At 34.6% G+C, this 14,329-nt stretch overlaps 1 protein-coding gene across 1 annotated transcript in view; it reads left to right on the top strand.

Moving 5' to 3' along the window:
• ABCC9 (ATP binding cassette subfamily C member 9) overlaps window positions 1-14,329 on the top strand; it is a 134,565-nt gene that overhangs the window by 9,445 nt on the left and 110,791 nt on the right. The window contains 3 exon segments of the mRNA XM_034645224.1: window positions 3,999-4,120; window positions 11,253-11,419; window positions 12,426-12,668. Of these exon segments, the coding sequence (XP_034501115.1) occupies window positions 3,999-4,120; window positions 11,253-11,419; window positions 12,426-12,668 (532 nt within the window).

Below are 14,329 nucleotides of genomic sequence, written 5' to 3'. Positions count from 1 at the left end.
CTGTTAAAAACCCTTTGGTGTATTTCTATTCTAGTGTATTAGCATAGCCAATTCTAGTCTTCATTTTTTATTCCCTTGACATACAGGCTGACTCTGTGTGTTTCTATGTGTATGTATAAAGTGAAATATGGATCAGTCCAACATTTCCTAAAAACTTGACACCATGTAGGCGAGGATGCCTCCTTCTTTCCAGCCTCATGATCAATGTATAGATTCAGTCGGAGATGTAGAGGCTGGGCTAACAATGGTGAAGACAGATGCTAATGGCAGAAACTTGTTTTATACTAGTAGTGATATAAGAGGCCCATCCTGAAATCAAGCAGAAATGCACTCTTGATTTTGTGTTACCCCTCCCATTCCTTAGCTGCAGACTACTGACTGCTTCCCCTTCTTCTTTTATTTATTTGTTATTAATAACAACAATAATAATAACATACATATATAATTAACATATAATGTATTATTTGTGTCAGGGGTACAGGTGATTCATCAGTCTTAATAATACCCAGTGGTCATTACAACACATACCCTCCCCAGTGTCCATCCCCTTACCCTTTTTCTCCAAGCTTGTCAAAAATCATTTTCCAATGATTCCTGAGCTCCAAAGTTTAGTTTGCTTTCTTGCTTGCCTCGTCCTATTCTGGAAACTGCTTCTACAAGAATGCCATTGAACATTAAAGACACTTTAATGTACACCTTTTCTTCTGTATCATACTTAATACACTTGACATTGCTGATCATTGCTTCCTTCCTTCTCTTTCTTTTTTTTTTTTAAAGATTTTATTTATTTATTTATTTGACAGAGATAGAGACAGCCAGCGAGAGAGGGAACACAAGCAGGGGGAGTGGGAGAGGAAGAAGCAGGCTCATAGCGGAGGAGCCTGATGTGGGGCTCAATCCCATAACGCCGGGATCACACCCTGAGCCGAAGGCAGACGCTTAACCGCTGTGCCACCGAGGCGCGCCTCCTTCTCTTTCTTTAACAAAATATTTATGAACTATTCTTTACTTAAAATGTAACAAATGCTCATTATAATTAGTGAAACAACGCAAAGACTTTCTAAATTTGGAATATTTGATTTTCTTTTTTAGTAATACAAATATTAAAGCTATTCATTTTTCTTTTGAAACATCCTTACCTGTTTTGCACAGATTTTTGTAAGAAATGTCCTCTTTATTATTTCTATTTAAATAGTTTGTGGTTCTGGTTTAGATATTCTCCTAGGTCTAGGAATCATTTTCAGTTTGTTTTTTAGTTTAATATGATTGATTTATTAATAAGGCATGTAATTTGTTAAATACATTTTAGGACTCATTAATATTTCCAGTATAGTTAAATATTTGATTGTTTTATATAGTTTTAATGAGAATTAGAAAAAAATATATTTTCTTTGTTGGAGACAAATTTTATGAGTTTACTGATTAGATTACTCAAGTCCTATTTATTGATCATTTTTATACTATTTAATTCATCAAATTCTAAAAATGTGTATTAAAGTCTTCACTATTATTGTGTTTTCATTTAAGCTTTTATTTTTATCATTTTGTCTTTTTTAAAATTATTTTTTTGTCCTCCATGACGAATGCATTTTTATTTTCTTCTTTACTTTCTGAGTAAAGATTTTCTGCTATAATGGGATGCATGTGCTTCTACCAGAACCTTGAGGTCTGCGAGTCACACTCTAAAAATAACAGAGATTAAGGGAAAGAATAGGGTTGGGACACCACTCAAAACTCATGCAGCTTTGTAAGTAGACAACTAACAATATAAGAGCAATCCTAATAAAAAGACTAGCGTGGTTAAAAGACCCATGAAAACTCTAACAAAGAAATGTCACAATGAATATAAAACCTTACTGTAGCTGTTGCTGTCTTTATTCATCCCTTACAGTATTGTCTTCCTTCATGATATTTGTCACTCTTTTTCTAACTTCTTGAATTGACTACATAACTTATTTATTATAATATTTTCTTATTGAATATGTTTAAGGTTATAAACTTTCTCCTGAGTATAGTTTTGACCACATTTATTTATAGGCCTTGATAGGTAGTAGGCTCATTTTTAAATTTCCTAAATATTAAGTAAGTGATTTTTAAATTCTTTATTTGGTTTAATGGTAAAATACTGGAAGCATTTCTTAATTTCCATGCTGATGAAACATTTACTTCCTACTCTTTCTTTCTGACCATTTTGAATTATTTCTGGGGGGTAGTGGGTGGTTTTTAAACCAGCTTTTATTAAACCAGCTTTTAAGCTATCGTTACCATGTCCATATTAACGATCCCAAGTATAATACTGGTCATGTTCCAAATCTCTGCATACACAGGGCCTATTAGACAACTCTCTTTGCATGTTTAATAGACACCTTCATGGTTTGCATGGCCTTGCTGGAACTTATTAGCTTCTTTTCTCCAATCTGCTCATCCTCTTCAATTCTTATGTGGTTACCCACCATCCATCCAGCCCCCTTGGGAATTATTCTTTATGTCTCCTTCCCCATCACCCTAAGACCCTAACACTATTAAAGTCCTGTCCATTTTAACAATGAATATTTTCCAGATGTTGTGTTACTTCTATGGTTCTGCCACCAATGCTTAATTCAGGTTCCGTCCTCTCTCGCCTGGTCTATACCCATAGTTTGCTAACTGCTTTTCTTCCTTCTATGTCTCTTTCCTCTCTTCAGAGGCATACACTACCTATCAACTCCATCATCCATGTTATTACTGGATTGATTTGTCTGAAACCCCCAAAATCGACCATACTACTTGCCTGTTAAGTATTTTGATTTTCCAAAAGATTCGATTCCAGCTCCTTACCTTGGCACACAGAGCCTTTCACCAAACATCCTATCTCAAACTTTCAGTTTGAGAATATTAAACTACTCAGAATTTTGAACACATTACACAGTTTCGTGTATTTACACATTCTGTTCCCTTTTTTAAAGTGTTGTTCTACCATGTTCCTGACTAGCGGATTCCCTTTCATATTTCACTTTCCACCATCAACCATACCTCTCGTGAAGTGTCTTTCCCAAATGCTCCTTTTTCCTCCACTCTCACACTGGTCACTCTCCATACCGTTTATGTACTAATGTATTTAAGGAGTTTGAGAAAAGTTAAATGTTTTACTAGGTGGCATTGTTAATGTAAATGGAGTTGAGGGCTGTCTACCATGCAAATCTGGTTCTGTCATATTTCCAATCCATGTGAAGCTCTCTATTGCCCTCAGAGTGAAATCTATTCCCTTTTCAGTCATATTCAGTTGTTTGTGATACACTGAAACATGTCTGGATTCTCTGCCTGGAATAGTCTTCCTTCTTCCTCCTCTGGGCAGCATTCCTCATTCTTGGGGCTTCAGTTCAGGAGTCAGTTCCTTCACAAAGTTTTCTCTTCCTCACACACTGGCCCTGCATGCGCTTACAGTCCTTTCACTTGTGTGATAATTTCCTATTGCTATCCCCACTAGACTCTAGGCTTTGTGACCATAGACACTCTATCTTGTCGTGTTCGCTTTTGCATCCCAACATCTAATAATGTCTGGACACAGCAAACACACAAATGTTGAATGCATCAGTACCAATGGAGAAGTCACTACAGGCCATAAAGTTTAGGAAAACTATCAAAGGAATAAGTGTACTTTTCATGTACATTAGAGTTCATATCCATGTGGTTGTTTTTACTTGCTTTCGGTGTTAACTTATTTTAGCAGTTCTGCCCTTCAGTAGAGAAGTAGTTAGTTACATGTGTGCTCATGTTGTGAGTATTTACGGGCTTGTTTAGCTGTGGTACCAGGTCCTCTGCATTGGGATAAATCCTTTGGGCAGAATTATGTCTCCCCACGTAGTCTTCCTTGCATGTTCTCTTAGCAACGACTACTGCATTCTATATTTTAAGCATCTTATTAGTAAGAGAAAGTTTTAATGGACAGTTTGGAAACAAAATGAGAAATTATCTGGAGCCATCAGCTCTAGACACTGATACTGTACCTCTCTCCGTAGACGGCGGGAGTCGCGGCATCTCCACCTCTTCATGCCGGCTGTGATGGGATTTGTCGCCACGACAACATCAATAGTATATTATCATAATATTGAAACATCGAATTTTCCGAAATTACTCTTAGGTAAGTATGATTAAGTGTCCCCCTCATTCCCCGGAGCTATTTTTCTTTCTCTTCTTAGTAAACGCTGTCCCTGGGGGCTGGGACTGGGGAGCGTGGGAAAACGACAATACTAATTTTTCTCTAGTCTCCTGGTGAATGGGGAGATGAAGATAAACTGAGTGCTCTGAGCTGTGAAAACACTTCATCCGTTCTCGACTAGATGCCCCTCGTGGTGTGTTGGTGTGTGGCAGGAGGACCGGGAAGGGACGTGCTGGCCTTTTGGCTCGCAGAGGCTATACTCTCAGAATTGAGCCCTTGCCCCGTCCTGCCCCAGGAGCAAGTTTCAGCGCGTGTAGCTCCCTGTGTTTCTGCCTGTGGCTTGGGATCCTGAGGCATTTTTCTGAAGGTCCCAGCTTTTACCAATGCTGCGGCAATGTCACATTCTTCATAGCGTTGCTGCCGAGGTGTGGGGGACCCAGTGCAGCAGAATATGCTTCACAGCATGCTGGAAACTGTACTGTCCTGAGAAGCCGCTGCCCTCAAAGCATGGCCCTCATACCTGCTTGGTGCCTCACCTTTTCTTTTTCAGCCTCTCTTGCCTCCTTGTCCTGTGGAAATAAGAGGCTATCTAAAGTGTTCTCATTTTATTTTTGCCTGACATTGTAATAATATTGCTTATTCCAATTAGTTACATTTAATGCCCTGACCAATCCCTGCATTCCGTGGTGTGTACTTTCATAAAGAGAGCTAGGATGAAGATGTAGAACATGGATCATGGCTGGGCTGCAAGGGGCTGTGAATATCCTAACATTGCAGGCAGACTTGTGTGTGTTTATGTGAATGGACACAGGGTACAGAGAGTGCACTTAACTGTTAAATGATGAGAGTGATGTTGATTACTGATAAAGAAATTTGGAAAAGTAATAATTAAACCACACAAATATTTTATTTGCTTGTCCGGAGGACATCGAAATTTAAAATGAATTACTGGAAAATACTGAGCATTTAATTCTGTGTTGCACCACATTATATGATTGGGCAAAGGCAATCTAGTACAAACAAGTAGACTGGGTTAAATATTAATTTAAAAGGTTTGTCAAAGTCTGAATTATCTTAATAGAAAGCTGTTTAGTACAACATCAAAGGCAGATGTTATCACAGAAATCTTTTTTTGAAGATGCCAAGAAAAAAGAGTGACATTTTTACCAGACAACAGCCCAAAAATATATATGCTGTTGGGAATCCAGTATATTAGGCATTTAAGTTTCTGAAAAACTGCTGATGAATAAGATATGAGTTATAAGATGTAATTAGAAGAGATAATATTTTGATAATATTTTGATAATATTTTGAAGGAGACCTGGTCACAGTCTGGCTGTACATACAAGGCAGAGTGCACAATTAGCTCATATTGCTGGAAGGACTTATGTAGATAAAAGATAGTCTAACTTTCTCATTATTTTAGGAGAAATCTTTGGGCCTAGAAAAATCACACTTATTTTCATATTACAAAACAAGTAATTTTGTCCCAACATTATATTATGAACATCACCAAACATACAGAAAGTTGAAAAGAACCAAGTGAATATGCATAAATAGCTAATACTTAGATTCCTCAATTTCCACTTTATTCTATTTGATCACATTTCTGCATCATTCTATCCCTCCATCCATTGGGCTGTCTTATTTTTTGGATACACTTTAGAGTACATTGCAGACATTAATATGCTTTACCTCCTAATTATTTCAGCATGAGTATCATTAACTAGAGTTAAATTTTCCTACAGTTCTTTTTGTGAGATAAAATTTACATGCTGAAGTATAGAAATCTTAAATTTCTGAATGCACACACCTATCTAACTATAGAACAGTGCCATCATCCATGAAAGTTTTCTTGTGTCAGTCCTCATTTTCATCTCCATAGAGGCAAAAATCTAATCTGATTTTTGCCCCACCATAGATAAAATTTGTCTATTCTAGAACTTCACATAAATTGAATCATATAGTATAAATTCTTTTGTATAACACTTCTTTCCCTCAGCATGATTTTTTTTTTGAGGGTCATTCATAATATAGTACAGATCAGTGTTTTGTTCTTGTAATGTTGGGTATTATTCCATTGTGTAAAGAACCACAGTTTTCTGTCCTCTTGACAATAAGTACCTGGACTATTTCCAGGTTTTGGCTATCATGAAAAAAAAAAAACTTGTATAAACATTCATGTGCAAGTCTTTCTGTGGATATGTGTTTTTTATTTCCCTTGAGTAAATACCTAGGAGTAGAATTTCTGGGTCATAGGCTAAGTAGGTAAATGTTGATGTTTTGTTAAGAACCCACAAGATCTTTTCCCAAAGTGGTTTACTTTACATACTCACTAATAATGTGTAGGAGTCCCAGTTTATCCACATTCTCACCAACATTTAATGATTTGATCTTTCTAATTTAGCCATGCTGGTGGGTGTGTACTGATAATTCATTGTGGTTTGAGATTGCATTTCCCTGATGGCTAATGATGTTGAGCACTTTTTGATAAGTTTATTAACCATTTATTATATTTGTAAAGCAGCTATATCATATCTTTTGCCTGTTTTTTATTGGGTTGCATTTTTATTACTGAGTTGTGGGAGTACTTTATATATACTAGATATTAGTATGGCGTTGGATGTATGTTTTGAGAATATTTTCCTTCCAGTCTGTAGCATGCATATTCATTTACTGAACATGGTCTTTTGGCGAGCAGAAGATTTCATTTTTGATGTACCATAATTTATCATTTTTTCATGCATAATTATTGCTTTCTGTGTCTTAAAATTTTTTGCCTCTTCGCAAAATATGTTTCCCTCATAGTCTCCTGAGTTGTTTTTTTTTTTAAGAAGCTTTATAGTTTTAGTTTTTATTTTTAGGACTGTGATCCATTTAAAATTAATTGTGTCTATGATGTAAGGCTGGTACCAAGGCTGTTTTTTTCCAAATGGATATCCATGTGTTCCAGCACCATTTGTGGAATAGACTTTCAGTTTCTCATTAGATTGTGTTGGGACCTTTGTAAAATATTTGAATCAAATTACCATTTTAGTATGATCTATTTCTCGGCTCTATAGTTTGTTCCTTTGATCTGTTTGTGAGTTTTATGAGATTACCATTCTGTCTTCATCTGATTACTATTGCTTTGGAGGTCTTGAAATCATGTAGTGTACCCATACAACTTGTTTTCTTTGCTTTTCTCCCAAGATTGCCTTGGATATTCTAGTTCTTTTGTATTGTCATATATAGTTAGAGTCAGTTTGTTTATTCTCCCTCCCAAAATCTCAGTAGGAGAAAATTTTTTAAATTTAAACTTATTTGTCTATTAGACATAGACTATTCAGAGTATTTCTTGTTATGCAGTTTTCGTTAGTTACAGGTTTCAAGAAATCTTCCCTTTCGTCTAAGTTTTTTAATTTATTGTCATAAAGTTGTTCAAGGTATTCCCCAATTATCTTTCTTAAGTATGCAGGATATGTAGGGATAATTCTTTCATTCCTAATACTGGTGATTTATTATTTCCTTCTTTTCTTGATCAGTCTAGCTGGAGACTTAGCAATCTTCTTGATCTTTTTTACAAAAATCAACTTTGTTGGCTTTGTTAGGTTTGTTAATTTTCTCAATTATTCATTTTCTATTTCATTGCTTTCCACTCTTATCTCTATCATTTTCATCCATTTATTTATTTTGTTCACTGTTTTTCTTTCCTTAGCTTTTAAGATAGAAACTTAGATCATTGATTTTGGATCTGTCTTTTTTTCTAAAATAAATATTTAAAGCCATAAATTTTCCTTGTTGAGTATTGATTTAGTTGCAATCCTTAAAATTTTAATATGTACTATTTTTATTATAATTTAGTTCAAATATTTTCTAATTTCTCTAGTGATTTCTTTTTTAACATGCAGTTAATTAAAACTATGTTGTTTAACTTCCAAATGTTTGGAGACTTCTAGATATCTAATTGTGTGGAAAGTCTCGACGTTTACCTTCACAGTCTCTGTGCCTGGTGTTCACACCCTTGAATGTGAGTGGGACGTGTGATTTGTTTCTAGTCAATAGTGCGGCAAAGATGAGGACACCAAATCAGTTGAGTTTCTGTTGAGACTGCAGCCCTGGTCAATGCCTGGCTTGCAGTCTGATGAGACCCTGAAACAAAGAATCCAGTTAATCCATGCCCAGACTCTTGACCCATGGAAACTGTGAGATAATAAATGTGTGTTGATATAAGCTGCTAAACCTGTCATAATTGGCTTAGCAGTAATAGAAAATCAATACACTTATTGTTCTTGTTTGTTTTTTATTTAATTAGTTTATTTAAAATTTTAATCTTCATTTATTATTCACTTATTCATTTTTATTTATTTTTTTATTTAAATTCAATTAGGCAATGTATAGTACATCATTAGCTTTTGATATAATATTCTTCTTGATTTTTAATTTATTTTTATTGTGAACAGAGAGCATACTTCATATGATTTCTTTATTTTTTCTGGTTTTCTGAGTATATAGCCTATGCCAGTACCATGTGCACTAACAAGAATGTATATTCTGAAGGTGTGTGGGTGTTCAGGTATATTTTAATAATATTAAATATTATATAGCCTTATAAATATCAATAGCTCAAAGTGGTTGATAGCGTTCCGATCTTCTAAATCTTTATTAGGCAAATGTGTTTTTTTTTATTGTTGTGTCTCTAAAAAACTGACCCTTTGTCATTATTAAAAGTTTTCAAAGCTTCTGATAATACTCTATTTTTTTCAAGTTTTTATTTAAATTCCTGTTAGTTAACATACAGTGTAGAATTAGTTTCAGGTGTACAATTTAGTGATTCAACATGTACAGACATCACCCAGTGTTCATCACAAGTGCACTCCTTCATCCCCCCACCCACCTTCACTCTGGTAACCATCAGTTTGTTCTCTATAGTTAAGAGTCTGTTTCTTGGTTTGCCTCTCTCTCTTCCTCTTCCATTTGCTCATTTGCTTCATTTCTTAAATTCCACATATGAGTGAAGTTATATGGTATTTGTCTTTCTCTGACTGACCTGTGTCGCATAGCATAATACTCTAGCTCCATCCATGTCATTGCAAATAGCAAGAGTTCAATCTTTTTTGTGGCTGAGTAATATTCCAGTGTGTGTGTGTGTGTGTGTGTGTGTGTGTGTGTCTGTATCTCACATCTTTATCCATTCATCAATCGATGGACACTTGGGCTGTTTCCATAATTTGGTTATTGTAGATAATGCTGCTGTAAATATCGGGGTCCGTGTATCCCTTCGGATTAGTATTTTTGATGATAATATTCTTTTTTTTTTTAAAGATTTTATTTATTTATTTGACAGAGATAGAGACAGCCAGCGAGAGAGGGAATGTATCCCTTCGGATTAGTATTTTTGATGATAATATTCTTTTTTTTTTTTTTTAAAGATTTTATTTATTTATTTGACAGAGATAGAGACAGCCAGCGAGAGAGGGAACACAAGCAAGGGGAGTGGGAGAGGAAGAAGCAGGCTCATAGCGGAGGAGCCTGATGTGGGGCTCGATCCTACAATGCCGGGAATCACGCCCTGAGCCGAAGGCAGACGCTTAACCGCTGTGCCACCCAGGCGCCCCTGATGATAATATTCTTTGTTTTAAAGTTTACTTTAGCTGATACTAATATAGCCACTCCAGATTTCTTGTGTTTACTCCTTTCATTGTATATTTTTTTCCATCTACTTACTTTCAATCTGTTTCTTTATACGTAAGATGAATCTCCCTCTTTTTTTTTTTTAAAGATTTTATTTATTTGAGGAAAAGAGAGAGAGAGCGAGCAGGTGAGCAGAGGGAGGGGCAAAGGGAAAAGGAGAGAGAAAATCCTAAGCAGACTCTGTGCTGAGCACGGAGCCCAATGTGGGCCTCAATCCCAAGACACCAAGATCATAATCTAAGCCAAAATCAAGAGTCGGACGCTGAACAAACCAAGCCACCCAGGTGCCCCAAGATGAATCTCTTTAGGTAGCATGTAGTTGCATGTAATTTGGTCTTTTTTTTTTTTCTAAATCTATTCTGACATTTTCTATTTTATGCTAGAATAAAATAGATGATGAACTTATATGCCAAAGTTTCGGTTCTTTTTCATTAAGGAAGCTGTGACCATCTTTAAACTTTAATAACTCTGATAAGTATTGTACAATGGATTGTCTCATATATGTTTCAGATTACTTCTTTCTCATCTCATATTCATTTGTACTGATCTTTATTCAAAGTTTGAAGTATACTGGACCTTTGATTTCTAGTAAAGTGTCTGTGTCCAGCTCATTTTTGTTGTGAAAGGCTGGCTGTGGTTAGGAGATGGTATAGATCCCTACCTTTCTCATCCCATTGTGTAAAGTCTGGCTTTGTTCTGTAGGATCATTGTTCTTCTCCTCACTTTGTGGAGGAATGGGTGTTTTAAGCCATTTGGGTGAGAAGAGTTACTTATTACTTGAATGTTGATCATTTGTAAAGCAGAAACCCCATTATATAGCCAACGTGCGTTCCATAGTAATTCCAGGGTAATACCATTAGATATACCCCTGGAAGCTGCAATACACTTACTACCTATGGGATAGGTGATGCATATAATATAATCGGGGCTTCTTAAAAAAAAAAAAAAAGAAAGCAACATCAGGAGGTAGAATCGACTTTAAAGTCAACAGAATTACACATAAGTTCTGGAGTGTACGTTATTCCTATTTACATGTCTTTTTACATCTGCCCATCTATTACAGAGTGGAAGCACCAGCATTTTATTTTATTTATTTATTTTTTTAATAATAATTTTTTATTATGTTATGTTAGTCACCATACAGTATATCCTTAGTTTTTGATGTAATGTTCCATGATTCATTATTTGCGTATAACACCCAGTGCACCATGCAATATAGCACCAGCATTTTTAAGTCATTACTGCACCTTCAGTTCAAAACTCTAAAAGTGTGCTGGGGCATATATGTTGTTTTCTTAAAAAATAAAATTATGTGGAAATAAAGTATTAAAAATTATCTTTGTTATTGAAAAGCATTATATTTATATTGAAATTTCAGTGAAGTCAAAAAAAATATCAGGGAAAGATTGCATCTTTTTCCTTTTCCTTTTTATTTTTCCAGCCCTATTTCTGTATTGGGTAATGGCCTTTATTACAAAGACCATAAAATTGGTCAAATACTGGCAGTCTGGTTGGGGAGTATCAGACCTGCGTTTCTGCATCACTGGCATGATGGTCATCTTGAACGGACTGCTCATGGCTGTGGAGATCAATGTAATTCGGGTCAGAGTAGGTATCTAATCATTTTTGTTTAATTACTGGAATTTAAGACCCCAATATTAAAGATTATAGTTAGCCAGAAATCATTAGTATTCAAGAGGATGAGCAAATGTATATCCTCCATGTGTATAAAAGTTGAACTAATCACTAAGTTTCAGGCCATTTGTGTTCCAGAAATCTCGGTATGACCCTTGAATCTATTTATTCATTTGTAAATATTGATTGAGTAGGATTGTTATGTGCCAAACATTATGCTCTGTTCATATTATAGATGAAAGTGTTTTCATCAGGAAATTCCATCATCCATGATTTGCCCCAAGCACACCTATATTAAGCAAACTACTGTATTAGAAATTTCAAACTGAAAAGAAGATAATATGCTTGCTCATTTCACTGATGAAGAAACTTCTACAGAGATAACTAGCTACATCCAAAGTCATACAGTCAAGACTCATGCCTGGTCTGTGATTACAAACTTATTGTGTTTTGCATCACATAACGCTATTATGTTGTGTGACATACTTCTGAATGATTTTTCAATATTCATTTTCTACCAGAGCACTTTGAGTTTGCTCTGAATGGCAAGTCACAATCTGTAAGGAATAGCAGAGAACAGTTAGTGAACATCAGCCAAACCACAAATTATCAGAGAATGACTCAATAGTGGTGTCAACACATTTAAAAAATCTAAATAATGTAAAAATCTTTATTTAGTTGAGCCTATCACAGGATATCATGAAAGACTGGTTCTTAGTAATAACTATATTTTAAAGGGATAATCTGGTTTTTTAAGAATTGTCCCTAAGTGGATTAAACAAAATTCTAGCATTTAACTAATTAATTTAGTCACAACAGAAGGGAAATATTTTAAAAATATCTCCAAAGGAATGTAAGAGGTATTAAAATATACATTTTGTTTTCCTGAAATGAAAATGTAGAAAAGGTTAAAATTTCATTTTAATATGTGGAAAAATAATTGGGTTATTATTATTCCGTGGAATTTTTCTTGCCACAGAGATATGTATTCTTCATGAATCCTCAGAAAGTAAAGCCTCCTGAAGACCTCCAGGATCTGGGTGTGAGATTTCTTCAACCATTTGTAAATTTATTGTCAAAAGCAACATACTGGTGGATGAACACGCTTATCATATCTGCTCATAAAAAGCCTATTGATCTGAAAGCAATTGGAAAATTACCAATAGCTATGAGGGCGGTAACAAATTATGTCTGCCTGAAAGATGCATATGAAGAACAAAAGGTAATTTAGTATCTGTTTTTCATGTCCATAATTGTAGAAAATGGGTCTGTTAAGTAAAAGGCACTAAGCTTAAGCATCTTGGTTAAGGAAGATCAGATTTTCTTCATATGTCTTTCCAAATAATTTTGAGTCATGTGAATTGGGCCACTGAGAAGATACCAGAAGAGCCAATGAAATAATTATATTATGTTAATTGTCCAGTTCATACATGAGGAGGGATAGAGGGAACATTATTTTTTTTCCTGGAACCAAGTGGAAAGTAAAAATTAAGCTCAGTGATCATGTATATCTAATTCTTGTTACCATATCATGTTAATAACTCATGGAATTGTTAAGTTTTTTTTAATATCTTGTCAATAATTTTGTTATATAAAGGTAAAATAAATCATATCATTAATAACCACATTTAAGAAACTAGAATCCCTAAAATAATTATTTACTAAAATTTGGAGCCTGTATTCCAAACGTGAGAACTGAATTAAATAAAGTTATCTACCTATTCCATGTATCATCCTCTATGTCTGTCAAAATTGGTTTCTTCTGGTACTTTCTTTGAGCAATTGCTTTAAAAACCTTAAACATGAGTCTTTGGATATTTTGAATTTGTCTTGTTATTATTCTGTATAGTCATGTGTGCTCTCCACAGTGTTAGATGTAATTTATATGGCAGTCATCTACAAATATTGTTGCAATTGAAATTATTGGTATTCACAACAACATTGGAAAGGGGTAGGGTATGGTGAATCAGTTAGAGTTTTTGTCTGTTCTAAATCAAGACAACAAAGCATTTATGGTAAATGATGAAAATGACCTCTGTTTTGTGTCAAAAATGTGTCTTATGAAATTAATATAGCAGGAAATGGTTACTACAAATGAACCTGAGTCATCTTTTTGGTTTCACCTCTGGGAAAAGTATTGCGTAATATTTTTAAAACTTCTTTGCTAAACTAAAGATTAACAATATAGCCTAAACATAGTTTAAGTGTTCTGAGTACTCTTTATAAAACAGATCAGCTTGAACTTAGTGCGTTAACATTTGCATTAATAAACTTTTAAAAATAATCAAATTATTCATCTAACAGGGAATCGAATATGAAACACAGTTGAATTCTATTCCATTGAGTTGGCTTCCCACAATGAAAAAATGTTATCCACCTCCTCTCTAAGAATTAATTATGATGATTTTTCAGGTCTTAAAATCCTTTCAACAAACCACTACAGATGTGTGAAACCATGCATTGGCTTAAAAGTATATGCCATCGTCAAATTTGCATTTCTTTGTCAAATAATTAGGAAACACAAGTTTAACACAACTTTAAATGGTGCTGACTACTATTCATGGAGATAGGAAATACCTGGGAGAGAAACAATTTGAAGTTGGGATGATCTGTTTTGTTTAGCTTGTAGTGAAATATCTTGAGCTTGTGATAAATACCTTGTGATATAGTAACTCCAGAAATCTTGACTAGTCTTTCGATAAGCTTGATTTTTGTACTTTACTATCTTCTTTTCCATACAATAGTATTTGGTAATTTTCATGACAGATACGTATGTTCCAAACCAAAAAGAATTAAAATTAATTTGTCCTTAAGAATTTGGGGTTATCCTTTGACAGCTAAAAATAATGCAAAGTCTTTGAAAATATGGCCTAAATAGGCCAT

Source organism: Ailuropoda melanoleuca, chromosome 16 (assembly GCF_002007445.2).
Source record: "Ailuropoda melanoleuca isolate Jingjing chromosome 16, ASM200744v2, whole genome shotgun sequence".
NCBI lineage: Eukaryota > Metazoa > Chordata > Mammalia > Carnivora > Ursidae > Ailuropoda > Ailuropoda melanoleuca.
This window is presented reverse-complemented; position numbering and strand designations above follow the sequence as displayed.